This window comes from Camelina sativa, chromosome 5 (assembly GCF_000633955.1).
Source record: "Camelina sativa cultivar DH55 chromosome 5, Cs, whole genome shotgun sequence".
Lineage (NCBI taxonomy): Eukaryota > Viridiplantae > Streptophyta > Magnoliopsida > Brassicales > Brassicaceae > Camelina > Camelina sativa.
Window position 1 is genome coordinate 9,219,020 of NC_025689.1, and position 27,980 is coordinate 9,246,999.

The 27,980-nt window shown below is 34.8% G+C and overlaps 9 protein-coding genes across 9 annotated transcripts; 5 read left to right on the top strand and 4 right to left on the bottom strand.

Moving 5' to 3' along the window:
• Positions 317–2,974, top strand: LOC104786300. The gene is made up of 8 exons (XM_010511664.1): positions 317–386; positions 818–1,001; positions 1,105–1,183; positions 1,285–1,447; positions 1,549–1,784; positions 1,891–2,077; positions 2,420–2,571; positions 2,684–2,974. The coding sequence occupies exons 2-8, from the start codon at positions 877–879 to the stop codon at positions 2,762–2,764; spliced, it is 1,023 nt and encodes a 340-aa protein (XP_010509966.1). The 5' UTR covers positions 317–386; positions 818–876; the 3' UTR covers positions 2,765–2,974.
• Positions 3,952–4,152, bottom strand: LOC109133075. Its single transcript, XM_019245796.1, has one exon. It carries the CDS (start codon positions 4,150–4,152, stop codon positions 3,952–3,954), a length of 201 nt encoding a protein of 66 aa, XP_019101341.1.
• On the top strand, positions 4,818–5,018 carry LOC109133076. The gene has a single exon (XM_019245797.1). The coding sequence runs from the start codon at positions 4,818–4,820 to the stop codon at positions 5,016–5,018; it is 201 nt and encodes a 66-aa protein (XP_019101342.1).
• Positions 6,228–7,169, top strand: LOC104786301 (ubiquitin-conjugating enzyme E2 2-like). The gene is made up of 2 exons (XM_010511665.2): positions 6,228–6,681; positions 6,781–7,169. The coding sequence occupies exons 1-2, from the start codon at positions 6,379–6,381 to the stop codon at positions 7,018–7,020; spliced, it is 543 nt and encodes a 180-aa protein (XP_010509967.1). The 5' UTR covers positions 6,228–6,378; the 3' UTR covers positions 7,021–7,169.
• On the bottom strand, positions 7,405–7,605 carry LOC109133048. The gene has a single exon (XM_019245578.1). The coding sequence runs from the start codon at positions 7,603–7,605 to the stop codon at positions 7,405–7,407; it is 201 nt and encodes a 66-aa protein (XP_019101123.1).
• Positions 13,756–14,103, top strand: LOC104789049 (cysteine proteinase inhibitor 5-like). Its single transcript, XM_010514801.1, has one exon. It carries the CDS (start codon positions 13,756–13,758, stop codon positions 14,101–14,103), a length of 348 nt encoding a protein of 115 aa, XP_010513103.1.
• Positions 15,257–15,457, bottom strand: LOC109133049. The gene has a single exon (XM_019245579.1). It carries the CDS (start codon positions 15,455–15,457, stop codon positions 15,257–15,259), a length of 201 nt encoding a protein of 66 aa, XP_019101124.1.
• On the bottom strand, positions 20,090–20,290 carry LOC109133047. Its single transcript, XM_019245577.1, has one exon. The coding sequence runs from the start codon at positions 20,288–20,290 to the stop codon at positions 20,090–20,092; it is 201 nt and encodes a 66-aa protein (XP_019101122.1).
• LOC104789050 (cysteine proteinase inhibitor 5-like) lies at positions 22,140–22,505 on the top strand. Its single transcript, XM_010514803.1, has one exon. It carries the CDS (start codon positions 22,140–22,142, stop codon positions 22,503–22,505), a length of 366 nt encoding a protein of 121 aa, XP_010513105.1.

The following is a 27,980-nucleotide window of genomic DNA, read 5'->3' on the forward strand; positions in this document are numbered from 1 at the left end:
AAAAAAAAAAAAAAAAAAAAAAAAAGAGCGCCCATACTTGTCTAGAAAAGAACATGATTAATAGATTCAAAAAAAGAAAAAGTGGGGTTATCGCTTGCTTTTTGAAATGAAAATATGTTCTTTTTGACTTATGTATGCGTTTCATTTTGCACAAAAGAAAAAAGGTATGAGATTCAGTGTCATATTAATGGGCTTTGACTGGTAAACCATAGAACTACGGCCCAGTTTAATAAACCAGAGTCTATAGTTTATTAATTAATTAATTACGCATTATCTTCATTGCTCCACCATTAAAGGAAGTAAATAAAAGCTTCGATTTTTTTTCAAACACTCGAGAGAGAGAGAGAGTCGAAGACTAAAATCGCCAACTGTGTCAGTGTGGGAAGGTGACGCCACTCTCTGTTTCGGTTTTTGGGTTTCTCTTGTTGTTTCCGAAAAAATGGGATCTTTCATCTTCTCGTTCTCGGTTCTGGGTTTGTGTTCAAGAGAGAGACAGAGAGAGATGTATCTTGCTATGAATCTTGTAAAGAGTACTTTTGTTACATCGATTGGATCTGTTGTTTTTGATCAGTTCTTGTTTATAAAGAAGAATACTAAAGTCAGTTTACTGTTTCTCTTCTTAGATTTCGAAACTCTGTTTTTTATATTCTCAAAGTTGTGTTTTTTGTGGGAATGGTTATTTTATGAACATGACATGTTCGACGTTTTGCCTCTAAACGCAGAAGTAAGATTTTTAAGGTTTTTGAACAGCTACAAACATATAATAAGTGCTTAATTACCTTTCTCCTAATCTCTTGATTTCTCTTGGCGTGTGTAGGAAGTAAAAGACGGTTTTTGGAATTGCATCAAGCACCAATCTTGATTAAAGCAGTATCAATGAGTGGTAACACTCTCTGGACTTACCCATCTCCTCTTGCAACTTATGAGCAAGTCGTGGCTGACAAGGATCTCTTCATGTCTACATTGTCCAACTTACACTCTCAAATGGGTACAAAATTTTGGTAAGAATCTTTTTTGATATAAAGATATATAGTTACAACACTTTTTTGCCATCATCAATCCCAAATGTCCATTGTTGAGATATATATGTATACATGATTTTAGGATTCCGAAGGTAAGATTTGAGGATATGGACTTGCATAAGGTTTTTTGCAAGGTTACTTCACGTGGTGGAATCGAACAGGTAAAAAACATGTAAACTATCTTCATTGTCATGAAATTAAAAGTCTAGAAATCTTCATGTAATCTACAGAAAGATTTAAACTTTGTTTGTGTGTTTTGCAGATAGTTAGAGAACAGAAATGGAAGGATGTATTTGATACGTTTAACTTCCCCAAATCACAACGAAACCCCATCTTTATCCTACATGTGCGCAGACTCTACTACTCGCTACTTCACAACTACGAGATCATCTACTTCTTCAAAGCTCGTGGCCTGTTTCCTCCATGTATGCACATTTCACTTACTTGCTACTTTATAGTTACGAGATCATCCATTTTCTTCAAAGATTTGACTTACGAAGATGAGCCTCTCTTCTCTCTTTTTTAGTGACCGGATTTGTGTATGGAAAAAATGAGAGTGGTTATCTTGTTACTTTCACAATGGGATCATGGAAGCTGGAAGGAGTTTTGTATGAGTCTACAGAGAAGAGAGTTACTCAAGATTTACAGATACAGAGCTATGATATTTTCCCCAACACTTTGACTGATAAAGCCAACCCTCAAGAGCTTTTTAAATCAAAACGCATTCAGTGGGACAAAGCCATTAAACAGAAGAAAATAGAGGTATACAATATCAACATTATGTTAAGATCTGGCTTTCATTGTCTAGATACTAGACCTTCATTGACCATTCTTCCTGATATGTATCTTTATGATCAATATAAATCAGATTATTATCGATTCTTTGCCGCTGCAACAATGGCCTCCCAAGGAGAACACTGAAGCTGATGTTCTAATGGATGAATCGGAGGAAAATGAAGATGAGGAATACTATTCTGATTCCGAAGTGGAAGATCTGTCTCTTTGGGCTGAGCAAACGACTCATATGGAGAAAGCCAGTGACTTGATGGTGGCCGGTGAGCAGAGCTCTTATTCTCTATTTTTTGTTATTACACAGGGTTAAACACATGAGTTTCAGACATGTTACTTTATAGAGTCAAACCGCTAGATGCACTCCTTGCTCAGGGAAACCGACCGATATAGGTATTAGGCTATTAGCTCAATCATCGCTGCAACGCTATCGCGATTGGTGTAGTTTGAACGTCACCTTGAAAGCAGCCATTTCTCATTATATAGTTTCTCTCTTTATCTTTTGTTTTTCTTTTGCAAAACACGTTACCTTCTCTTCCATATATATATTGTTATGGTCTCATGTTGCTTTAAAGTTGAATATTTATGTGTCTCATATTCTTGTGCAGTTCCTGTGACTGGAGTTTTGGATGGAATATTTGACAGTGGTTATTTTGTTACTGTCACAATTGGAACAGAGAAGCTGCAAGGAGTTCTGTATCCCCAGTCTCCTCCACTCAACACAGTTAGTCAAGAGAAGCTCAATGCAGAGGAAAAAGCGGTATATAACATTGACATCCCACATTTTAACGTTTGTAATTTGCATAGCTTTAGGCAATATCGTCTACAGTTTTTTTTGTTGATTTCTAAGCTCAGGCTATGATTTTGAATAGGTTAACAAAGGGATGGAAGTAGTGGGTGACAAAGCGCCCTGTAGCAGAGAAAATGGAAGATCACAACCAAGCCCTCTTTGAAGATGACTTGATGGGGACGTCTCAGATGGATCATCACTGATGACAACCATGAGAAGCTCAGTTGGAACAGTTTTGCTTGTACTATTTTCCTTATAGTACATATGGTTTTGTAACATGATATAGCTTTAGATAGGTTACTTCTAGCACAATACACATTTAGGCTTTAGGGTTTGTTGTAGCGTTTCAATTTTGTTCCTTTTAACCGAGCTATAAAAACCAAATTAACTAAAAACTGAATTACGTCTAAATTAGTTACTAAAACATATCGCGTTAATGCTTAGGGTTTTTTTTGTTTAATAAGAAAATTCACGTATTAAACTAGAGCAACATTTCTAATTTGATTTATTTTTAAATTTGTTTCTGTCTCTTTTCTTATTTACTGTATGTTAAAAATAGATAATAATTTCTTGTCGTTTATCAAATAAAACACACAAGTTGTATAACTTGGTGAAACTGTAAACTTCTTGTCTAAAGCATATAGTGTCATGTAACAAACTAGGATTGTACACCACATGATAATTATTTAATTATATATATATATATATATTTTTAATTTTAGTATTTTTTCTATTTAAGCGGTGATACAATTATTCTTAAACTGTTATAATTTTATCAGGGTAAAACACTAAAATTATGAAATATAACTGTTTGTATAATGTATAATTAATCCGAATAATATTTTGTATTTATTTAAAATAATACTATTATTGTTTTTTAATATATAATTATTTTAATTTAACTGATTGTTTATTTTTCAGTATATACAGTTTAATGATTGATTTTTTTATTTTGTTTTTATTTTTTATTTTTATTTTGGGACAAATATATAGAAAATTTTTTTGCTATTAATAAGGAATTTAGGTAGAATTAAGTAGTTTCTATAAAAAAGAAATATTTTATCAATTTACCATATTTTACTTAATGATTTTAGTGCAATTATGTAGGGACTAAATTTTTAAATAAACAAAATTAAAAGGATAGAATCCAAAATGTACTTAAAAAATGTATATATAGATAATATAATTAGACACATGTACATACAAATTAATGATATTACTTATCCGGTAACTTTTATTTCACATATTAGCTTTTATATAAATTTAATTGAAAAGATTTGGATGATAAACATTCAACAAACGATATTATATATGAGAAACCCCTTCGGGTCAAACTCTGCATATTAAAAACTAAGGATTGACCTTTTCTTTCTGACAAGCTGGTAAATTAGGATACTTTGGACTACATCCCCATGCATGATCTTGAGCGAGAGCATCATAGCTAATTATAACTTCTTGTGCATTGGTCTTGAGTGTTGCACATGTGAAAAACACCATAACAAGAGCCACATACATAATTATAGCCTTCATTAATTTCATAGACATACCCATTTTCTTTGTTTTTAATTATTTTTGTGGATTAAGAAAATTAAAAAGCTCAAATATATATATTGATTGGATTTTTGTTGTTGTGTGAGGAACACTTGAAGGAATTATGTCTATGAAAGAGATGGGAGACAATATTTGTTATGTTTCTTTCTTTTTTTAGCATACAGATTTGGTGTATCATTCTAAAATATTAATATTGTTATCTTACTACGTACACAATTAAAAATTAGTTTCACGTCTTAAGAGATATCAAAACTTTTCGTTAAAGATCTTGTTATTATCGCAAGTTTGCAACAAACTACTCGATGAAAAGTTGAACAAAACTGAAACACTTTAACGAAAAAAGGGCAGAGTTATACTTTTGTTTTTTCTAAATGTTACAAAAACAATATGCTTTGCCAATTACAGCCAAATTATGTTTTAATTTGTTTTCTTAACTTGTAAAATTTGTTGGTTTCCTCGATCTCCTCTTCGTAATATATGCATACCAAGAAAACCAGTAAAATAACAATATATGAATGTTTCAAAAGGATACACCAAATCTGTATATGCTAAAACAAAGAAACTAACAATATTTAAAGCTTCAATATTCCTTTCATGTTCCTCACACTAAAAAGAAAAAGAAAAAAGAATCCAATCTTTCTATCAACAAAAAAGAAAGAAAAGAAATGGGTATGTCTAAGAAATTAATGAAGGCTATAATTATGTATGTGACTCTTATTATGGTGCTCTTCACGTTTGCAACACTCAAGACCAATGCACAAGAAGTGATAATAAGCTATGACGCTCTCGGTCAAGATCATGCATGGGGATGTAGTCCAAAGTATCCTAATTTACCAGCTTGTCAGAAACAAAAGGTCAATCCTTAGTTTCAAATATGCGGAGTTTGATCCGAAGGGTTTATACTTTTTTCACGTTATGTTTATAAATACAGTATCGTTTGAATTTTATACCCAAATGTTTACTTTAAATTTATGGTGTTTATATGTGAAGGAAAAGTGATATCATTCATTTCTATTTATATGTACATGTGTCATATAATTACATTATTTGTTTTGAATAAAAATTATAAAGTTTCACCAATTAATACAACTTGTTATTTGCTCCAAGTAATCATCTTCGATTGCAAATTAATTTTGTTACATTTAGTGGAATTTTGGTAAAATAATAGATCACCATCAATTAAAATTATAAGTTAACGCGTACATCTTTGATTATTTGCTCCAAGTATGAATGTATGAATTCACTTATTAATATCTTTATGAAATACGAAACCTAGAAAATTACATAGCCGGCTCTCTTCGACTATTAGTGCGATAAAACTATCTCTATGATTTTGATATTTTGGCTGTAACTAAATTTGTCTAAATGATAGCAATAAGTGGTCTCGGAATATTACAACTAGCATTTCATTTTTAGACACCCTATAACCAAATTACTTCCAAAGGATGAAAGCTAGGCCATAAATTTACATATACACAGCTTTATTTATACTTGTTTCTCCCTCTCTCTCTCTCTTTGAGATCACTATATATACGTAGATTGTAATCACATTGGTTAATCAGATTTTTATAGTAAAGTGTCAATTCAAGGTTTCTGTTTTTGTGTTTACTTAAAGATGAAAACGTGTTGATGATTCGCACATGCTTTTTTGAACTTAATAATTCCGCAATGCATTATCAACACGTCACCAACTAAAGGGAGAAAAAGTCCTGCCACCTGGATTCGAGTAATATTGGCCACGGGGTTCAAATTTTAACATGGTTTCCCTCGGTTCCAGGAAATTAGTCTTTGGGTCTAGGTAGCCATTAGGATCACTCCTGAGTTATCAAAAAAAAAAAAAAGTCTTGACTCCTTTATTCTTAACCCATCAAAATGAATGTTTATTGATTTTTATGAAATTTTGACGTCAAAAACAAAAACTTCCTGATTTTTCTTCTAGCTAGCTAGATTCCACCATGCTATGCATTTGTAAATAATACTAACATTCAATGTATACATCATTGTTTTCTTAAAACTCTTTAAAGTTATTGTAAATGCATGATTCGACAAAGCACTATATACAGTATTATACGTTTGTAAATTTCTGTCGTATAAGTAAATAAAAGAAATACTCAAGAAAAATATATATAAATATCAGCTCAAGTAACAAAGAGAGGAATATTACTATAATCTAGCAAAACATAGTCTCTCTCTGATCCGATTCTCTCAAACACAGAAGATAAGAAAATGATTTGTTTCCGAGACTTAAAGTTTGGTAGATTCTTTACCTCCAGGAACTCCGGTAAAGTATCTCCGGCCACCGTCTCAAAACTATCGAAGAAAAGATTGTGGAACGAATTTCAAGAAGAAGATCACATCCTAAAGGCCCACGTAAGCTCTTGGTTACCTTCGCCGGAAAATGTTTTCCAGTGGGAAGCTACCATTATCGGCCCGGCGGGGTGTCCTTATGAAAAAGGAGTGTTCGCCCTCTCCGTTCACATCCCAACACAATATCCTTTTGAACCACCCAAAATCACATTCAAGACCAAGGTAACCAAAAATTAGATAACCGGTTTAAGTAATAGTTAGGTAATGTTTGGTTTCCGGTTTANTTTTTTTTTTTTTTTTTTTTTTTTTTACTGCGTCCAGATTTTTCATCCTAATATAAGCCAAAGAGGAGAAATCTTTGTGGATATACTGAGATCAGGGTGGTCATCAGCGTTGACCATCAATGTGGTACTGCTTTCTATATGTTCGATTTTATCGAACCCGGTTGAACCGTTTTTGGTTAGCAATCATGCCGCGAGACTGTACTGGAAAGACCGGAATGCTTACGTGAAAGTTGCACGAGAATGGACTGTGAAGTACGCAAAGGGAGGATTAGTTTGATCTTAAGTTAATTCATATATTTTATTAGTTGATGGATCCATATAAATGACTACTGTTTTTGGTTTCTCGTGTGATACCAAGAAACTGGATTACTAATATATGTATTTTGTATTCAAGGACGTAAAGAGCTGCTAAACCTTGTTGAAAAATATTGCTTTTTATATAGAGTAAGCAATTCAATTGATGCGACTAACTGAAGAAAATAGAAATATGAGTGTTTCTTTTTCGTCCAGCATAAACGTGTTTCTACTTGGTGATACTAATTATGTTTTTTAATAAAATATTATGTATATATGACACATACATATACATATTAATGATCACTCAACACATTAACACCATAAAAATACAAACACACTTCGGATCAAACTCCATTGTTTGAAACTAGGGATTGACCCTTTGTTTCTGACAAGCTGGTAAATTAGGATACTTTGGACTACATCCCCATGCATGATCTTGACCGAGAGCGTCATAGCTTATTATTATTTCCTGTGCATTGGTCTTGAGTGTTGCAAACGTGAAGAACACCATAATAAGAGTCACATACATAATTATAGCCTTCGTTAATTTTTTAGACATACCCATATCTTCTTTTTTTTTTCTTTTGAATTAAGAAAAAAGGGCTCGAATTTATATATTAAAAGATTGGATTTTTGTTGTTGTGTGAGGAACATGTCAACAACACAGCTCAAAACGGCATCACTTTGCAAAAAGGCTTCAAGCCCAACTCAAAGCAATTGATGTCCAAGCCCACATCAAAGCAACGGTCTTCTGCAGTAAAAGACAAAAACAGAGGATCTGCAGAAACAGCTTTATCTGATGATAGTACGAAGATCAGCAATCGATTTAATGCTCTGCAAACATGCGATGACCATGCTTGAAAGAGACAAATGAGACAGCTCACCAAATAAGGAGACACTAGGTTAAACCTCTTTGTATCCTATAAATAAGTGCAAAAGCTGTAATCTTAAGTCAAGTTGAAAGGAAATAAAACATTATCCTTCAATTTCTTTCATGGTATCAGAGCCATGGAGCTCTACTCTTATCCTACTCTAAACATTTCAAATTGTGTCACTGTTAAACTTACAGAACGCAACTACATTCTGTGGAAATCCCAGTTCGAGTCCTTTCTCTCCGGTCAAGGGCTTCTGGGTTTTGTCACGGGGACTGCTACAGCACCGGCGACCACCGTCATCACTCGTAACAACGAAGAACAAAGCGTCACAGCTCCAAACCCAGATTATGAAGCTTGGCGTCGCTCAGATCAAGTTGTTATGGCATGGCTCCTTGGTTCGTTGTCTGAAGATATCCTTAGTGTGGTGGTCGGATCCACAACTTCTCACGATGTGTGGACCAACCTTGCCAGCCATTACAACCGCACTTCGTCATCTCAGGTTCTGCAACTTCAGAGGCGTCTCCATGGCATTTCAAAAGAAGGGAAAACCATGGATGAGTATCTGCGAGATCTCAAGAATGTCTTTGATCAACTTTCCTCTGTTGGAAGCCCTGTTACAGAAAAGATGAAGGTTTTTGTCACGATTCACGGTCTTACTCGTGAATATGAGCCTCTGATAACCTCGCTTGAGTCTTCCTTGGATGCAGTTCCTGAACCACCTTACGAAGACATTTTGCATCGTCTCCGAGGCTATGATGACAGGCTTCAAAGCTATGTCACACCTTCAGAAGTCTCACCTCACTTGGCTTTCTACACCACAAACAGAGGTCGTGGCCAGTTTCGTGGCAGAGGAGGACAAAATCGAGGACGAGGTAGCTTCTCCACTCGAGGACGTGGATTTCATCAACAGTTCAGCTCCGGAAGCTCATGTTCATCTGTTACAGAGAAACCCACCTGTCAGATCTGTGGAAAGAAAGGTCACCAAGCTCCTGACTGTTGGCACAGATACGATGACAACTATGAACAACAAGGAGCTGTCGCTTCTGCTCTCGCTGCATTACACATCACTGACGTAACTGATGAGATAGGTTGGCATCCGGATACAGCTGCAACGGCTCACATTACAAACTCCACTAAGCGTCTGCAACAATCACAACCTTACTATGGTTCAGACACAGTGATGGCTAGTGATGGTAACTTTCTGCCTATAACTCACATTGGTTCTGCTAGTCTTCCTTCTACATCAGGTAATCTTCCTTTGAAGGATGTTTTAGTGTGCCCAGATATTGCCAAATCTTTATTATCTGTATCAAAGTTAACCAAAGACTATCCATGTTCCTTCACTTTTGATGATGATGCTGTTGTTATAAAGGACAAAGCAACTCAAAAAATCCTGACAATGGGAGGAACAAGTGAAGGGCTTTATCTGCTGGAGAATCATAAGTTTCAGATGCACTACTCTACCAGACAAATCTCCACTAGTGATGAAGTTTGGCACCGACGTTTAGGACATCCAAATCCCAAAGTTCTCCAGCTCCTATCTTCTAATAAGGCAATTCAAATAACAAAGAGTACCCACAAGGTGTGTGAATCATGTCGACTTGGGAAGAGTACCAAATTGCCATTTTCTCCTTCTGTTTTTAGTTCAACTAGACCCTTAGAGAGGATACATTGTGATCTCTGGGGTCCTGCTCCTGTTCCTTCAGTTCAAGGTTTTCGATTCTATGTAATCTTCATAGATCATTACTCAAGATTCTGTTGGTTTTATCCCTTAATAAGAAAGTCTGATTTCTATTCCATATTCATCAAGTTTCAAAGTTTTGTCGAAAACCTTCTTCAAGCAAAGATTGGGATATTTCAGTGTGATGGAGGGGGAGAATTTATAAGCCAACAGTTCTTACAGCACCTGCAAATGTCTGGAATACAACAATATATTTCATGTCCTCACACACCTGAACAGAATGGTTTAGCAGAGAGAAAGCATAGACAAATTACAGAGAATGGTCTAACTCTTCTATTTCAAAGCAAAGTTCCACAAAGATTTTGGGTTGAATCATTCTTCACTGCAAACTTCCTAAGTAATCTTCTGCCAACAACAGCTCTTCCAAGCCACAAAAGTCCCTATGAAGTTCTTTTTGCTAAAGTTCCAAATTACTCTGCATTGAGAACTTTTGGATGTGCTTGCTTTCCCACTCTCAGAGCTTATGCTCACAACAAGTTTGATCCTAAATCTCTGAAATGTGTCTTTCTTGGCTATACAGAAAAATACAAGGGATATAGATGCTTCTACCCACCTACAGGTCGAGTGTACATCAGTCGGCATGTTGTTTTTGACGAAGAATCCTTTCCCTGTTCAGACACATATGTCGATGATCAATCACCTCCTGCTACACCACTAATTGATGCTTGGTTGTGCGCATCTCCTATCACATCAAACAAAGCACAGGTCACAGTTTCCTCTCAAGAACAAAACAGAGAATCAACCATGCCTCAAGCTCAAAATCCAAACTCTACAGCAAATAGAAGTGAACAAATTCAACAACAAGTGTCTACCTCTACAACGGTGACACCAAATCAAAGCAATACTCACTTACAATCTGATCCATCTGAATCCTCTCAAGAACCAGCATCATCTGATGATGAGGAGTGTTCTGAGTGTACGGCAAGCTGCGATCTTGATCCTATAGGCAACAACGCTTCATCATCATCACCTGGTGCAGAGAATTCAGACCCCTCTACATTATCCTCACATCCTATGACTACACGGCTGAAAGCAGGTATTACAAAACCAAACAGAAAATATGCTCTGCTCTCTCACAAAGTATCTCATCCTATGCCTACAACAGTTACTGAAGCTTTAAAAAATGACCGGTGGACTGAAGCCATGACTGAAGAGATGACTAACTGTAAAGTCACTCACGCTTGGGATCTTGTTCCACCTCAACATGACATGCACATCTTAGGATCAAAATGGGTTTTCAGAGTTAAACTTCATGCTGATGGCTCTTTAGACAAATATAGAGCCAGATTAGTAGCTCAAGGTTTTAAACAAGAGGAAGGAATCGACTACCTTGAAACATATAGCCCTGTAGTCCGAACAGCTACTGTACGAGCGGTGCTTCATCACGCAACAGTCATGAATTGGGAATTCAAACAGATGGATGTAAGCAATGCGTTCCTTCATGGTGATCTGACTGAAACTGTGTATATGAAGCAACCTGCCGGCTTTGTTGATAAGGATCATCCTGATCATGTTTGCTTATTGCGCAAATCTCTCTATGGTTTAAAACAGGCTCCAAGAGCCTGGTTTAACAAATTCAGTAACTTTCTTCTGAGCTTTGGATTCGACTGCAGCATCAGAGATCCATCTCTCTTTGTTTATGACAAGAACGGGGATGTCATAATGCTTCTTCTCTATGTAGATGACATGATCATCACAGGCAACAATTCCACTATTCTGAATATTCTTCTTGATGCACTAAACACACAATTTATGATGAAAGACCTTGGCACACTACATTACTTTCTTGGGATTCAGGCACAATTTCATCAAGATGGTTTATTTCTGTCTCAACAAAAATACGCTGAAGATCTCCTTGTGAGTGCAGCAATGGCTAACTGCTCACCAGTCTCTACTCCTCTTCCACTTCAGTTGGATAGAGTACCACATCAATCTGAACTCTTCGATGATCCAAAGTACTTTAGGAGTCTAGCAGGCAAGCTGCAATATCTCACACTGACCAGGCCTGACATACAGTTCGCCGTGAACTTTGTTTGCCAGAAAATGCATCAGCCGACGGTTTCTGACTATCATCTCCTCAAGAGAATTCTCAGGTACATCAAAGGCACCACTACCCTGGGTATTTCCTTCAACAGAAACACAAACTCCAAAATCAGAGTCTTCAGCGACAGTGATTATGCTGGATGCCAAAACACAAGTCGATCAACAGGTGGCTTCTGTACATTTCTTGGTAATAATCTAATCTCATGGTCCTCAAGGAAGCAACCGACAGTTTCTAAGAGTTCCACAGAAGCAGAATACAGAGCCATGTCTGATGCAGCTTCTGAGATCACATGGCTTGTTAATCTTCTCCAAGATTTAGGCCTTCCAAAGCCTCCGACGCCGGAATTATTCTGTGACAATCTCTCCGCTGTCTACTTAACAGCAAATCCCGCTTATCATGCTCGAACCAAACACTTTCGAACTCACTATCACTATGTGAGAGAACTAGTCGCCTTTCGAGAGCTCATCGTCTATCATATTCCAGCACATTATCAATTAGCTGACATTTTTACGAAATCTCTTGCCAAACAGCCATTCGAATGGCTGAGACTCAAAATTGGCGTCGTTGTTCCACCGACTCCAAGTTTGCGGGGGAGTGTCAACAACACAGCTCAAAACGGCATCACTTTGCAAAAAGGCTTCAAGCCCAACTCAAAGCAATTGATGTCCAAGCCCACATCAAAGCAACGGTCTTCTGCAGTAAGAGACAAAAACAGAGGACCTGCAGAAACAGCTTTATCTGATGATAGTACGAAGATCAGCAATCGATTTAATGCTCTGCAAACATGCGATGACCATGCTTGAAAGAGACAAATGAGACAGCTCACCAAATAAGGAGACACTAGGTTAAACCTCTTTGTATCCTATAAATAAGTGCAAAAGCTGTAATCTCAAGTCAAGTTGAAAGGAAATAAAACATTATCCTTCAATTTCTTTCAGAACACATGAAGGATTATGAAGCCTTGCAAAGGCGGTTCGAATACGTGGTCTTGTATTTTCTCATGTAAGCCCGCAGGTTCCGGGTTGGTTAGTTCATGAGGCTAACCTTGTTTTAAACTGGCTCAATAAAATATGGAGTTTTTGAAGGTAAAAAAATAATAATAATAAAGGAGTGGGAGACAATATTGTTATGTTTCTTTCCTTTTTTTAGCATACAGTTTTGGTGTATCCTTCTAAATTATTGATACTGTTATTTTACTATTTTCTTCCTATAGTATTAGTTTCACGTCTTAAGAGAGATATCGAAACTTTTATTAAAGATTTTGTTTATCATCGCAAGTTTGCAACAAATTACTACTCGATAAATAGCTGAAGAAAAACTGAAACACTTTAACGGGAAAAGACATATAATTGTATTTTGTTTATCTGATTGTTTACAAAAACAGTATGCTAGTTGTGCCAAATTACAGCCAAATTATGCTTTTATTAGTTTCTTAACTCATACAGTTAGTTGGTTTGTTATTCGTAATATGATATTGATCAACAAAAAGTTTATTTTCAAAGTAAAATATACTATTGATATTGATCAACAACAAGATTCTTTTATTTCATCGTGTCAACGAAATTGTGTAGAACTATGGCGGCTTGACACAGTTTTTTTTTTTTTTTTTTCTTTTTTTCATTTTAGTGTTGCGTGATAATATAATGATTTTATACATTTAAACAAAACCCACTCATTAATTGTACCGTAGGTAAAAGGCAAACGACAGTAAAAGAATAACCTTTCGTTTGTGTTTGCGTTTGAAGTTTGTATTTTGTAAATTTGTAGAATATTTTTTAAAAAATGAAATTATCTGGTTTTCACGAATTAATATTGTTTTCTATTTTTTAAATTTGTTTTTAAATTTTTAAATAAATATCTTTGAATACATTTTCCATAAATGTTATTCAAGGTTTCAATTAAATAACTTGCCTCACTTATGTTATTCAAGGTTTCAATTCAATAACTTGCAAGAAATCTGGAAGTCAGTCTACTATAAAAGCCCCTCAAAAGCTCTCAGCCTCTCACAGTTTATTTAGCATAAAAAAAAGCTCTCACAGTTTCTTACACAACAATATGAATAAGATAATCTTCCTTTTTCTCCTCTCTCTCGTCCTCCTCCCTCTTCACGTAATTGTGGTGGTGGGGCTCGGCAGCTGGACTCCCATCAAAGATGTTAAGGATCCTCACATTGTAGAGATAGGCCAATTCGCGGTCTCCGAGTTCGACAAACTGACCAGATCGAGATTGACGTTTGTGAAAGTTGTTCAGGGCGAGTCACAGGTAGTCTCTGGTGTGAATTACCGGCTTCTGCTGGAGGCTAATGGCAGCAAATTGACCAAACAATTTGTGGCAGTGGTATTGGAGAAGCCGTCGCTGAAATCAATGAATCTCACTTCCTTCAAGCCAATCATTATTAATTAGTGTTTTGATATATTTATATCTTTTAAATATATCAAAACAGTTAATTATTATAAACAGAGAAGATGTTCATTTCTGTATTATCTGATTTTCAAATTTAATGTATGGGCAGATCTGAGGATATGATATTGAACAAGTCTTGACATCTAATGGTTTTATCTATGGGCGGTGATTCTATAACCACACATATATATATATATATATGCGATTTGATTTGATATGCCTTTTGTTAACTTCTATCAAACATTCTAAACCGAAATTCCCAATCTACAAATATTTTATATAAAAATATTTAATACTCTAAAATAGTATGACACTTATGATTTCTTCATTCTTTATATAGTTTTATTTTAACTGTAATGATAATGAGCCTGTTCGTTAAGTTGCCGCAGCAACCATATCCTGCGACTAAGAAAATAAAGGTTGTTGGAGTTTAAATCCTTGAAATGAGTTGCCGCTTCTGTTAAAACAAGTCGCAGGGGCAATTTTAACTATCGCCTATTTTTTATAGCGACACATAATACATGATCTTGACCGAGAGCATCATAGCTTATTATAACTAAGGGCATGTTTATAGGGAGATCAGTTTAGGGTGTTCTTAGAGTATAAATATTGTAAAAATAATGTAAGATCAGTAGTTAAGAACTTTTGTTAAGAAGTTAGTTATTGGGAGAACATGTGTAAGATCTTAAGATTTAATAATATAATAATCTTATAGAAATTTAAAAATGTTTAATAAATACATAGATTAATGTTTAATAAATAATTTAAGAATGTTTAATACTATTTAATAATATAATGTTTATTAATATTCTTAAACATATTACAATTATAAAATTTTATAAAATAACATTTTAATTGCAAACTTATAAAACTTTTACTAAAATTCAAAATACAATGCCATATTTTTATGAAACAAAAAAAAACATTGTAAATAATTTTTTTTTTTTTTAAAAACAAACATATTACTTAATTAATTAAACAAGACAAACATTTTATTTAATTAATTCTTTCCAATCCGAGATAGACACGTCACACAAGATCAGGCCCAAAAACAGTTCTAGAATAAGATCAATGAGCCTGATCTTAAGTCCACTATTCAATTATTTTCATTTTTAAAATACCTAAGAACACCCCATCTATCTTCCTATAAGGCCTAAGGATTGACCTTTTCTTTCTGACAAGCTGGTAAATTAGGATACTTTGGACTACATCCCCATGCATGATCTTGACCGAGAGCATCATAGCTTATTATAACTTCTTGTGCATTGGTCTTGAGTGTTGCAAATGTGAAAAACACCATAACAAGAGCCACATACATAATTATAGCCTTCATTAATTTCATAGACATACCCATTTCTTTGTTTTTTTAAAAGGACTCGAATTTATATATTAGATTGGATTTTTGTTGTTGTGTGAGGAACACATGAAGGACTATGAAGCTTTAAATAATAAAGGAGATGGGAGACAATATTGTTATGTTTCTTTCCTTTTTTTAGCATACAGATTTGGTGTATCCTTCTAAAATATTGATATCCTTATCTTACTATTTTCTTCCTTAAGTTATTAAAAATTTAGTTTCACGTCTTAAAAGTTTTATTAGATTAAGACCTGTGCTAGAGCACGAGTTGAAATTTATTTTATTAATATTATAATTTTTATATAACATATAATTTATGTGATTATTTTTAAAAAATTTTTTTGGATAAAACATTATGCAATAAAATCATTTGCTAAATATGAAGGCTTAAAAAAAAACATATATTTTGTAAGTTTTATATTGTTAATGATTCTAGATAAGTACCCGTGTTATAACACTGGTTAAGTTTTATTTTCGTAATGTATCTTGTAAGTTTGTAACTCACTATTTAACTTTTAACCAATCAATCTATCAATTCCGTAATCTATCTTTGGTTAACGTTGTGGTCTATCGATAAAATTTGTGGAAAATAAATTTGTAATATTGTGTTTAAAGATCTTTGAAAACAACGTGATATATGATTAAAATCTTCTGAAAATACAGTTTGGAATATCCATGATTTTATTTGTTACCATTAATATATCAATTATCAATTTGGAATATCCCTAATATTTAAGTGTAACCGCTTAATATTAATATATGAATTAATCTATAACCTATCTATAACCTATTTGTAATCATTTATAAACATTTATTAAAATTATAAAATCTACAAAAACTATGTTTTGTACTTCCCTTTTATAAAAAAAAAGATTAAAGGTTTTGTTATCATCGCAAGTTTGCAACAAACTAGCTACTCGATAAACTGATGAAGAATTAACGAAAAAAAAACAGAATTATAGTTTGCTTATCCCATACAAAAACAGTATGCTAGCTGTGCCAACTACAAGCTAAATTATGTTTTGATTGGTTTTCTTAACTCGTACAATTAATTAGTTGGTTTGTTCTTCGTAATATGATATGAATACAATTGACGTGGAATCAACAACTACAAGCTAAAGATTTAACAAAACTCACTCGTTAATTGTACCGTACGTAAATGGCAGACGACAGTAGAAGAATATGGTATTACGAAGTGCGTTTGAACTTTGAAGTTTGTACTATTAATTTAATTTGTAGAATATTTTCCAAAAAAATGAAATTATTTGTTTGTCACCAACTAATATGGTTTCTATTTTTTTAAATTGTGATAGAAACTATTTGTTATTCAAATACGGTACTTTTAGTTTTAGAGGAGTTTGATTTCTTCCGTAAATTTGCAGAAGTTTGTGGTTATAATTTATACTGTGTAATATTTTATCAGAAAAAAATGAAAATATTCGTTTCTTAACGAATAAGTTTTCAATTTTAGAAAATGTGATTAAAATCTTTCTCCTAAATGTATTTAAATATATATCTTTGAATACATTTCAATAAATGTTATTCCATGTTTCAATTAATAACTTGTCTCACTTACGTATATTAGAGAGAATTCAATAAATAAATCTGGAAGTCACACTACTTTAAAAGCCCTCAGCACTCCACCGTTATCTAGCAACAAAAAGCTCTAACAGTTTCTTAATTACACAACAATATGAACAAGATAATCTTCCTTTTTATCCTCTCTCGTCCTCCTTCCTCTTCACGTAATTGTGGTGGTGGCGCTCGTCAGCTGGACTCCCATCAAAGACGTTAAGGATCCACACATCGTACATATAGGCAAAGTCGCGGTCTCTATGTACGACAAGCAAACCAAATCGGGACTGAAGTTCATGAAAGTTGTTCGCGGTAAGTCATAGGTATAGTCTCTGGTGTAAATTACCGGCTTCTAGTGGCCGCTAATATTGAGGACGCGGCCAGTGCAAAAACTACGTGGCGGTAGTATTGGAGAAGCCGTGGCTGAAATCAATGAATCTCACTTCCTTCAAGCTAGTCATTATGAATTATTGGTTGTTTCCTTTGACGAGTTTACATGTAACCTACATATTTTTTAAATATATCAAAGAAGTTAAAAATAAACAGAGGAAATGTTCATTTCTGTATTATGTTCAAATTTCATGTAAGGGCAGATCTGAAGAAATGATATTTGAACAAGTCTCGATATCTACTGGTTTTATCTATGGGCCGTGATACTATAACCATACATAATATATGCGATTAATTTGATATGCCCTTTTGTTAACTTCTAACAAACATTCTAAACCGAAACTCCTAGTCTACAAATATTTTATATAAAAATGCCAAATAGTATGGAACTTTTATTTCTTAAACGCTATTACCATTCCGATCTTTCATTATTTGTATTGTCTTTTGCAAATCTCACATCCACATTTTGCCTTCTAAAAGTTTTGGTTGGAATTTTCTTTTTCTCCTCAAATTTTGACAAGGTAGAAAAAAATAAAAAATAACTCATATGATTGACGAGATAAACCTGTAATTTTTGCTTAAGAGTCTTTAGTCGCCAAAGCTCTTTGTAAGACTTTACTTGCAATAAAACCCAGAAATGAAAAGACTTTAGGATTCTACTATTTCAAAAAAAAAAACATGTTCTCAATATTTGTCAATGATTCAATATGTATTTTACAGTTCTGTAAGACTGTGTGTCTTTCTTTGTGTTATTGTCAAGTTTATTGGCCACAGGAATAATAAGGAGAAAAGAGTTCGGACATGAGTTACGTGTTTGTTGCGGCAATGTAAAGTTAACCAGAAGTCTGACATTTCTATGCATTGTTTACATTAATTCAGTATTATCCTTTGTTGTAAACCATCGTCATTTCATCTATTGTAATCCGTTGGTTTACTTCTTTCTAAGTTACGTGGAGTACACAAGTAATATTCGAGTATTCAATTGTTATTTATAATAATATTTGTGAGTTTATCCATGAATCTAATCCCATTGTAGGTCACTACATCTTCTATTTTTTTTTTTTTTTTTTCATTTTGTTAATATACACTATGTGGTGCTAAAGATCCACTTTTAAGTGGTAAAGAACAGAATTAGTTGGTTTATATTTGATCAAAGTTTTGTCTTCTACACAGTACGGGCTTAATACTAGTAGGTAGCTAGTTTAAACTAAGTGGTAAATATTTACAAAATCAAACCACTTAAAAGCCAAACAAAACAAATTATAACAAGAAGCAAAGAATTGAAATAGCTAGTAAGAAGAAATTCTTGACTCCTTTATTTCTTAACCAATAAAAAATGAATGTTTATTTATTTTTATGAAATTTTGACGTCAAAAATAAAATCTTCCCGAATTTTCTTCTAGCTAGATTCCACCATGCATATATGTAAATCATAACATTCAACGTATACATCATTGTGTTCTTAAAACTCTTTAAAGTTCTTGTAAATGATTCGACAAAGCACTATATTTACATATGTAGTTTCTGTCGTAAAAGTAAATAAAAGAAAGAAAATATGAGAAGTTACTAACAGAGGAAAAGTACAATAATCTAGCGCAAAACATAGTCTCTCCCCATTTCTCTCTATCTCTCAAACACAGATTACATATAGAGGAGAAAAAAAATATGAAAAATGATTTGTTTCCGAGACTTAAAAGCTCGTAAATTCTTTACCAGATTACATATAGATCAAATCCTGAAGGCCCACGTAAGATCTTGGTTACCTTCGCCGGAAAATATATTCTGGTGGGAGGCTAGCCCTGCGGGTTGCCCTCCTTGTTCTCATCCCAACCCAATATCCTTTTGAACCACCTAAAATCACATTCAAGACCAAGGTAACAAAATATTAGATTACCGGTTTAAGTAAGGTAATGTTTGGTTTTCCGGTTTACTTTATTTATTTTATTAATTGTGTCATTTTTCATCCTAGCTAATATAAGCGAAAAAAGGATAAATTTTTATTGACTAATTGAGATCACGATGTTCATCGGCGTTGACCATCAATGTGGTACTGCTTTCTATATGTTGGATTTTATCGAACCCGAGTTGAACCGTTTTTGGTTAGCAATCATGCCGCGAGACTGTACCGGGAAGACCGGAATGCTTACGTGAAAGTTGCACGAGAATGGAGTGCATGTACGCAAAGGGATGATTAGTCCAATCTTAAGTTTTAAGTTTATATTTTATAAGTTGATGCATGGATCTATATATATTGCAATTATTGATTAACTATGACTTCACTTTTTGGTTTTTCGTCAATTTAATTTTACAGTAAGCAATTCAGATATGTGAATGGAATTAACTGAAGAACATTACGAAATATAAGTATTTTATTTTTCGTCCAACATAAACGTGCTTGAACTGATTAAAGCGAATTCGATCAAAGAACATTAGAAATAATTTTCTTGGTCGTTTATCAAATAGAGCATTACACGTTGTACTTGGTGATACTTTTAAATTACTTTATATTAATAATAAAACATGTACATATGACACATATACTAAAAGCCACTTATCCGGTAACTTTGACTTCACATTAACACCACCATAAATTTTAATGAAAAGACTCAGGGCGTAAAACAACGAAACAGAAAGAGATATTAAAGTATAAACACTTCGGATAACCTAGGGATTGACCCTTTGTTTCTGACAAGCTGGTAAATTAGGATACTTTGGACTACATCCCCATGCATGATCTTGACCGAGAGCGTCATAGCTTATTATTATTTCCTGTGCATTGGTCTTGAGTGTTGCAAACGTGAAGAACACCATAATAAGAGTCACATACATAATTATAGCCTTCGTTAATTTTTTAGACATACCCATATCTTCTTTTTTTTTTTTTGAATTAAGAAAAAAGGGCTCGAATTTATATATTAAAAGATTGGATTTTTGTTGTTGTGTGAGGAACACATGAAGGATTATGAAGCTTTAAATAATAAAGGAGTGAGAGACAATATTGTTATGTTTCTTTCCTTTTTTAGCATACAGTTTTGGTGTATATCCTTCTAAATTATTGATACTGTTATTTTACTATTTTCTTCCTATAGTATTAGTTTCACGTCTTAAGAGAGATATCGAAACTTTTATTAAAGATTTTGTTTATCATCGCAAGTTTGCAACAAATTACTACTCGATAAATAGCTGAAGAAAAACTGAAACACTTTAACGGGAAAAGACATATAATTGTATTTTGTTTATCTGATTGTTTACAAAAACAGTATGCTAGTTGTGCCAATTACAGCCAAATTATGTTTTTATTAGTTTCTTAACTCATACAATTAGTTGGTTTGTTCTCGTAATACGATATAAATATAATTGACGTGGTGAGCAGTGATCATCAACAAGTTTCGTTTTTTTTTTTTTTTTTCGGCTAAATATTTTATTAAGCCCAAATGGGAATATTTTTGGTACAAGGAAGGCCACAAAAAGCCCATTAATTGCAAACATTTGAAGATAAGGAAAACAACTTGAAGACACGTGTTATGCAACGTGGGAAGTTGAGAGAGAAGAAGAAGGTTTCGTTGCAGCGCCATCACCGACTTATCTTCACCGGAAACTTCCTTCGTCGGCCAGCGGATCAGCTTCCCATTAGCCTTTGGTGAACAAGGATTGTATCACATCGCCTTTTGCCAAATATCACCGGAAGAGATTGATTTGTCTTAAACTTGGTCACTAGAATTTCTAATCTCAGTAGATTAGCTCGGAATATTCATCAGAGAATCATCAGAACACGATGGAGACTCCAATTCTTCGTATCCCGTCCCAATCAAACCGCATCTTCTTGATCAATCCACCAAGGAGAACCTATGTTCTATTATAAAAGCCCTTTTGGCATAGAGCGAAGAATTACCATCACTTGAGAGAAGAATCAAGCACTTGGTGAACAATGATTCATCTAATGACTCCCGGAATTCACAACTTCCCATAGTTGGAAGTATTTGTTTCAACCTGCAAAAGGCAACCAAAAGAGAAAAACAAAATAAAATCCGAACAAAGTCGGAAAGATAAAACCGGCAACAAGACCGGAAGCTAGTAATACAAACAAAAAACTCCGATTTAGACGGAGATTACAAGAAAGTTTTATTTCTCTCTCTGAAAGATACAAGAGAGATAAGAGAGAGAAAGTTTTGCCTGTTGTTTTATCGTGTAATCGAAATTGTGTTGCAATTACTAATGAGGCCCTATCAATTATTTTATGGCCNCTTTTTTTTTTTTTTTTTTTTTTTTTTTGCATTTTAGCGTTGTGGTAATATAATGATTTTATACATTTAAACAAAACTCACGCATTACTTGCACCGTACGTAAAAGGTAGACGATAGTAGAAAGAATAACCTTTCGTTTGCGTTTGAAATTTGTATTTTGTAATTTGTAGAATATTTTCTAAAAAATGAAATTATTTGGTTTTCAGGAACTAATTAATATTGTTTTCTATTTTTTAAATTTATGATAGAAAACTGTTTGTTATTCAAATAAATATCTTTGAATACATTTTCCATAAATGTTATTCAAGGTTTCAATTAATAACTTGCTTCACTTATGTTATTCAAGGTTTCAATTCAATAACTTGCAAGAAATCTGGAAGTCACTCTACTATAAAAGCTCCTCAAAAGCTCTCAGCCTCTCACAGTTATTTAGCAAAAAAAAAAGCTCTCACAGTTTCTTACACAACAATATGAATAAGGTAATCTTCCTTCTTATCCTCTCTCTCGTCCTGCTCCCTCTTCACGTAATTGCGGCGGTGGGGCTCGGCAGCTGGACTCCCATCAAAGACGTTAAGGATCCTCACGTTGTAAAGATTGGCGAATTCGCGGTCTCCGAGTACGACAAAGAGACCAGATCGAGATTGACGTTGGTGAAAGTTGTTAAGGGCGAGTCACAATTAGTCCCTGGTATGAATTCCCGGCTTCTGCTGAAGGTTAATGGCAGCGACACCAGCGAATATTACGTGGCGATAGTATTGGAGAAGCCGTGGCTGAAATCAATGAAACTCACTTTCTTCACACCAGTCGTCGTACCAGCGGTCGCTTCCTTTAACTAGTTTACATGTAGCCTATTTATATCTTTTAAATATATCGAAGAATGTTAAAAATATAAAGAGAAATGTTCATTTTCTGTATTATCTGGTTTTCAAATATCATGTATCATGTATGGGCAGATCCGCAGATCTGAAGAAATGATATATATTGAACAAGTGACAACTACTGGTTTTATGTCTAGGGTCTAGGCGGTGATACTATAACCACACATATATATATATATATATATATGCGATTGATTTTGATATGCCTTTTGGCTTTTGTTAACTTCTAACAAACATTCTAAACCGAAATTGTTAATCTACAAATATTTAATATTAAAATGTATAATAGTACGGAACTGACAATCTAATATTAAAATGTCTAATAAACCCTTCGGATCAAACTCCGCATATTTGAAACTAAGGGTCCGAATGGTAACCGCGGATTTGGAAATGCGGGACAAAAAATTTACTAGTGCGGTACGGTTCAACTGCGGTACGTGCGAGACAAATATATTTGCGGGACAAGTGCGGTTATTCCAAAATAAGCGGTACAAAATAATGTTTGATTGGTGATAAATTATTTGCGGTGCGGATTTCATATTATATTATTAATAATTGGTATAATTATATACTTTAATTTGTTTTGTATTAATAAATAAATATTTTTATACAATAAGCAGTTATTAAGATATTATAATAATATAAATAATAACAGATATATTATATAGTTATAAATTTAAATTGTTATTTTTAATGAAATAATATATTAATCTATTATATAAATTTATTTTGAAGTCAATAAGCAAATTTGTTCATTAAAATAGCGAAAATACATATTTTAAAAATAAACTCACTATAACAGAAACTATAAGTGCAAAAACTATAATTTATTTTTGAAATTGTTAAATCCATTAATATATATATATATATATAAGAAATTTTAATCATATGTTTCATCATAAAGTTGTCTTTAAATAATAATAAAGGAGTGGGAGACAATATTGTTATGTTTCTTTCCTTTTTTAGCATACAGTTTTGGTGTATCCTTCTAAATTATTGATACTGTTAATTTACTATTTTCTTCCTATAGTATTAATTTCACGTCTTAAGAGAGATATCGAGACTTTTATTAAAGATTTTGTTATCATCGCAAGTTTGCAACAAATTACTACTCGATAAACAGCTGAAGAAAAACTGAATCACTTTAATGGAAAAAGACATAATTGTATTTTGTTTATCTGATTGTTTACAAAAACAGTATGCTAGTTGTGCCAAATTACAGCCAAATTATGTTTTTATTAGTTTTCTTAACTCATACAGTTAGTTGGTTTGTTCTTCTTAATATGATATTGATCAACAAAAAATTTATTTTCAAAGTAAAATATACTATTGATATTGATCAACAACAAGTTTCTTTTATTTCATCGTGTCAACGAAATTGTGTAGAACTATGGCGGCTTGACACAGTTTTTTTTATTTTATTTTTTTGTTGCATTTTAGTGTTGCGTGGTAATATAATGATTTTATACATTTAAACAAAACCCACTCATTAATTGTACCGTACGTAAAAGGCAGACGACAGTAGAAGAACAATTTTTCGTTTGCGTTTGCGTTTGCGTTTGAAGTTTGTATTTGTATTTTGTAGAATGTTTTCTAAAAAATGAAATTATTTGGTTTTCACGAACTAATATTTGTTTGGAGAAATTGGAAATAAAGGATAAATAATTGAGTTATTGTCCATTTATGTATTCTATAACTATATGTTAACTATTCCTAAATTAATCTTTACAATTGATTTAGCCAATTTTTTCAAAAAAAAAGTAGACATTCTGTTAGGAAATTGATGAAGAAGATATTAGAATCCTTATAATGTCGAAAATATGTCTTTTTTTTTTGCCGTTTTTAATGGATAAAATATGATCTATAAAGTTTAGAATACACATTCTATACATTTGTACATGTTCTACAAAATTTAGACAAAGTTTTCTAGACACTTTACATGTTCTATGAAATTTAGAAATTATTTATGTTCTACGGATATTAGAATAATAATTTCTACGAAATTTAGAATACATATTCTATAGTTTGCTCTTTATCTATAAAAATTAGATTATGTTTTCTAACATTTACTCATATTCTAAAATGGTTCAAAAGCATTTTCTTTAAATTTCTATATATTCTACCAAAAAAAAAAAAAAAGAGAAACAAATTCTATGTAATTTAAAATTATATAACAGTTATGAGAGAAGAATATCAAACAAATAGATTTAAGAATAATATAAAAAATTATTTGATTTAAACTTATTTAAAAGGATAGAACAATTATATGAAAACTCATGTTTTGTAAGCAAGAGAATCGAAAAAAATTGTTTTATTTTTCCAAACTATAATATTACTCTATAACATGTCATAAAAATAACCAAAAATTGAAAGCACGCTATTTAACAATACCTTATTCCGTAACCCTTTCTCTCTCCCAAAAGACAATTTTTGTAATCCTTTCTCTTCGTAACCGCCGTTGCCGATCTCGGCAGCGGCAATCCCATCTCAGTTCCGATGACTAAAAAGAAACGCTCCCCTCCCAAGTCCACCTCCTCCGCTTCCGCGCCACCCCCCTCTATCCCCCAGATCTGCCTCCACCAAAGACTGCGAAAGAAGCCCTAGCAGCAGCCACTATTGCGACGGCTCCTCCATGTCCTCTGATGTGATCACGGGTTCGACCCCTTGACCAAGACGCCCAAGACGTCTCGGACGGCTCCGAGACGCATGACCGAGAAGCATCGGACACGGACAGAACGCCTATCTCGAACGTGGCCAAGGCACCGGCGACCCTCCCAGGAGCCTCAACGCGACCAAGGGAGCTCCAGCAAAGCGACCAAACGAAGAATCAACTTGGAGGAGCAAAACATTTCACCTCTTGAGTATTTCAAGGCCGAGCTTCAACCTACACACAAAAGACCCGAGGATAGCATCACCACTTAGGCACATTGAGCCGCGACCAGCTTTGGGAAGCTTGAATTGAGTGTCTTCACCATCACCCCAGTGTGAAGACATCCCTAAGCCATTAGAAGGAGCTGTACTCTTTTTTTCTACTTCGGGTTTGTCCCATTGGGTTTATCGAAGAGGTTTTAATGAGGCAGCGACTCTAGTGCATCTCCACTTCATTCCCACTTGGTTCATGACTTGGAAACACTTATTGACATGCTTGGGAGCCAAGGAAGTGAAGATCCTATCCACGTTCAGCCAATGACGTGGCCACCCTATCCCCTTCCCTTCTTTTCTTTTGAATTTCTTCTAGATCCCTCTATGACCGTTAGATTGGTCTTTGCTTTGCTTTATCTTTGCTTTTGCTTTTTGGCCATGTGTATGGTTTAGATCATGGCCACGTCTCTAGGGTTTTAGAGTCTCCTTATGTAAACCTCACTATATAAAGGCATCAACCCTCATTGTAAAAATCAGACTTGAAAGAAATAGAAATTTTCACAAAGAGAGATTCTTTGTTCTTGTCTCACCTCTCTCCTTAGCCTAAGTCCGGGACTTGGCTCTTGAGAAACCCTAAGAGATTCACAAACCGGGTTTGTAATCTCTTAGTTGACCGTATCAAGAGGAGAGCCAACCCTCTTGTGTCGTCGCATCAAACCACCTCTATTCCATCGCCCATCTCTTTCGTCCCACCGTCCCAACCTCGAGTTCTCTTCCGCCAGCTCTCGAGTCTATCATCGATTCCACTTCGCCAGCCTCGAGTTCTTTACCATCAGTCCTCGAGACTTCCCAGTACCATCTCGCGTCGTTTCCACCTCCGTTTCCCACCGAGTCCTGCCATTAGCCGTATCCGCTCAGCCGCGTCCGTACGTTCTGAGAAGGCTTCACGACCGTCTTCACAAACCGTTCGTTGGAACCTCCTCAACTCTCGTTTCTATCGTTTGAATCCTCTCTGGATTCGAACCCTTGATGCTTGGCCGAGGAAAGTCCCACCGATTCTGACTTGACCGAAGACACACTCCTCCATCGATCCATAGCCGCGTCCGCGGGTCACATCAGTTGGTATCAGAGCTCTAAAAGCTCCTGACTTCAAAGGTTGTGTCTTTCTAACCCACAAACTCATCTCTTTGGTCAAAGTTTGGATCTTGAGCTTTTGTGTTAGCCTTGTTAACTTTTTATTATCTCGCTTGTGTAGTTTGTTCTTTCGGTTTAAATTGGTGTTGAGTTGTGTTGTTAGTTTCGTTTTTTTTTGTCTTTGTTTTAGGTTGTTAGTTTTGTCTTGTGTTCTAGATTGTTAGATTCCATCTCGTTTTTAGTTTCTTGTTCGTTCTTGTAGCTCTTGTGTTCTTGCTGTTCTTGTTTTTGTTCTTGAGTGTTCTTAGTTGTTTTGTCTAGATCTTTTATAGTTTGAGTTGCTTTTTGTTTTGCTGTTATAGGGTGCTAGATTCGTTTGTGCNTAAAGCAGTTTTTGTCTTTTAGTGTTTTGCTTTTGCTTTTACTTTTTGCTTTTGTTTAGTCTTAGGTTTGAATTGCTAGATGTCCTCCTTCTGTTGGTGATGAGATAAAAACCGTGTGGGGTCCTATTGAACTTGTGATACTCACTCGTGTGAGTTTTGCTTTTTGATTTTTGCGAGGTTTAATTTCAAGCCAAACCGCGTAGCAGAGGTACACGTCATCAACGAGCGTACAGACTAAGCCGCGTCAACAACCGAGAGCCAACTTGGGTCGTGTAGCCGCTTCAGCGACTCAACCTCCGGCCACCGTGCCACCGTCAACCGTCCGAGCAAGCCGACTGTACCATCAAACGCACCTCGTTCCAAAGCCGTTTCCAAAACCGCGAACAATATGCCACACTTGATCGTACACTGATCAAGCATGGAGTTTGATGGAGACGAATCTGATATGGAATCGTGGTGTGATGAAGAACTTGGCCTGGAACCGGAGCAAGAGGCCACCAGCGATGAATATTGGTCCGAAGAGGACTATGGCGAGGAGTTAGATCAAGGAGAGCTCGAACGTGGACCGCCAGACTGTTATTGGCCGTCCTTGTCACGAGCTACCCGCGTTGAAGAACCAAAGGCGGGTCTATATGAAGATTCCGATAGTGATGACTGGGTTGCGTACACTAAGAAGCCGAGGCACCGATCCGTAAGAAGAAAGGAGCCTATTCCCAGGCCACCCAGCACAGCAGACGCGTTGATCTCACTCCAACACACGCTTCGAGACCTCAACGATAGACTCGACCGGATTGAATCAACGACAATTGGTCAACGGGTCGAGAGAAGCTCGAGTGATCACCAAGGTCGTAACCGAGACATCCCTACCTGGTCTCCAAGTGCTCCCACGCGAAGACAGGCTCCACGGCACGAATACTATGAACCATTGCCTACACCGGCCTCGCGATCAAGGCGTCAATCGGCCCATGTTGAACAGCCAAGCAGGACGTATGCGCGTTCCGCTCAATACCGTGCACCAGTTCCAATGCCGGCCCCGCGAACAAGCCGTAACTCG

Bases quoted from the DNA above. Each gene is read 5' to 3' on its own strand.
- LOC104786300 (XM_010511664.1), top strand. From the start codon at position 877: ATGAGTGGTAACACTCTCTGGACTTACCCATCTCCTCTTGCAACTTAT. The intron at 1,448-1,548 runs GTATGCACATTT...TCTCTTTTTTAG, and splicing joins TCGTGGCCTGTTTCCTCCAT to TGACCGGATTTGTGTATGGA. The intron at 2,078-2,419 runs GTGAGCAGAGCT...ATTCTTGTGCAG, and splicing joins CAGTGACTTGATGGTGGCCG to TTCCTGTGACTGGAGTTTTG.
- LOC109133075 (XM_019245796.1), bottom strand. From the start codon at position 4,152: ATGGGTATGTCTATGAAATTAATGAAGGCTATAATTATGTATGTGGCT.
- LOC109133076 (XM_019245797.1), top strand. From the start codon at position 4,818: ATGGGTATGTCTAAGAAATTAATGAAGGCTATAATTATGTATGTGACT.
- LOC104786301 (XM_010511665.2), top strand. From the start codon at position 6,379: ATGATTTGTTTCCGAGACTTAAAGTTTGGTAGATTCTTTACCTCCAGG. The intron at 6,682-6,780 runs GTAACCAAAAAT...TACTGCGTCCAG, and splicing joins AAATCACATTCAAGACCAAG to ATTTTTCATCCTAATATAAG.
- LOC104789050 (XM_010514803.1), top strand. From the start codon at position 22,140: ATGAATAAGGTAATCTTCCTTCTTATCCTCTCTCTCGTCCTGCTCCCT.
- LOC109133049 (XM_019245579.1), bottom strand. From the start codon at position 15,457: ATGGGTATGTCTATGAAATTAATGAAGGCTATAATTATGTATGTGGCT.
- LOC109133047 (XM_019245577.1), bottom strand. From the start codon at position 20,290: ATGGGTATGTCTAAAAAATTAACGAAGGCTATAATTATGTATGTGACT.
- LOC109133048 (XM_019245578.1), bottom strand. From the start codon at position 7,605: ATGGGTATGTCTAAAAAATTAACGAAGGCTATAATTATGTATGTGACT.
- LOC104789049 (XM_010514801.1), top strand. From the start codon at position 13,756: ATGAATAAGATAATCTTCCTTTTTCTCCTCTCTCTCGTCCTCCTCCCT.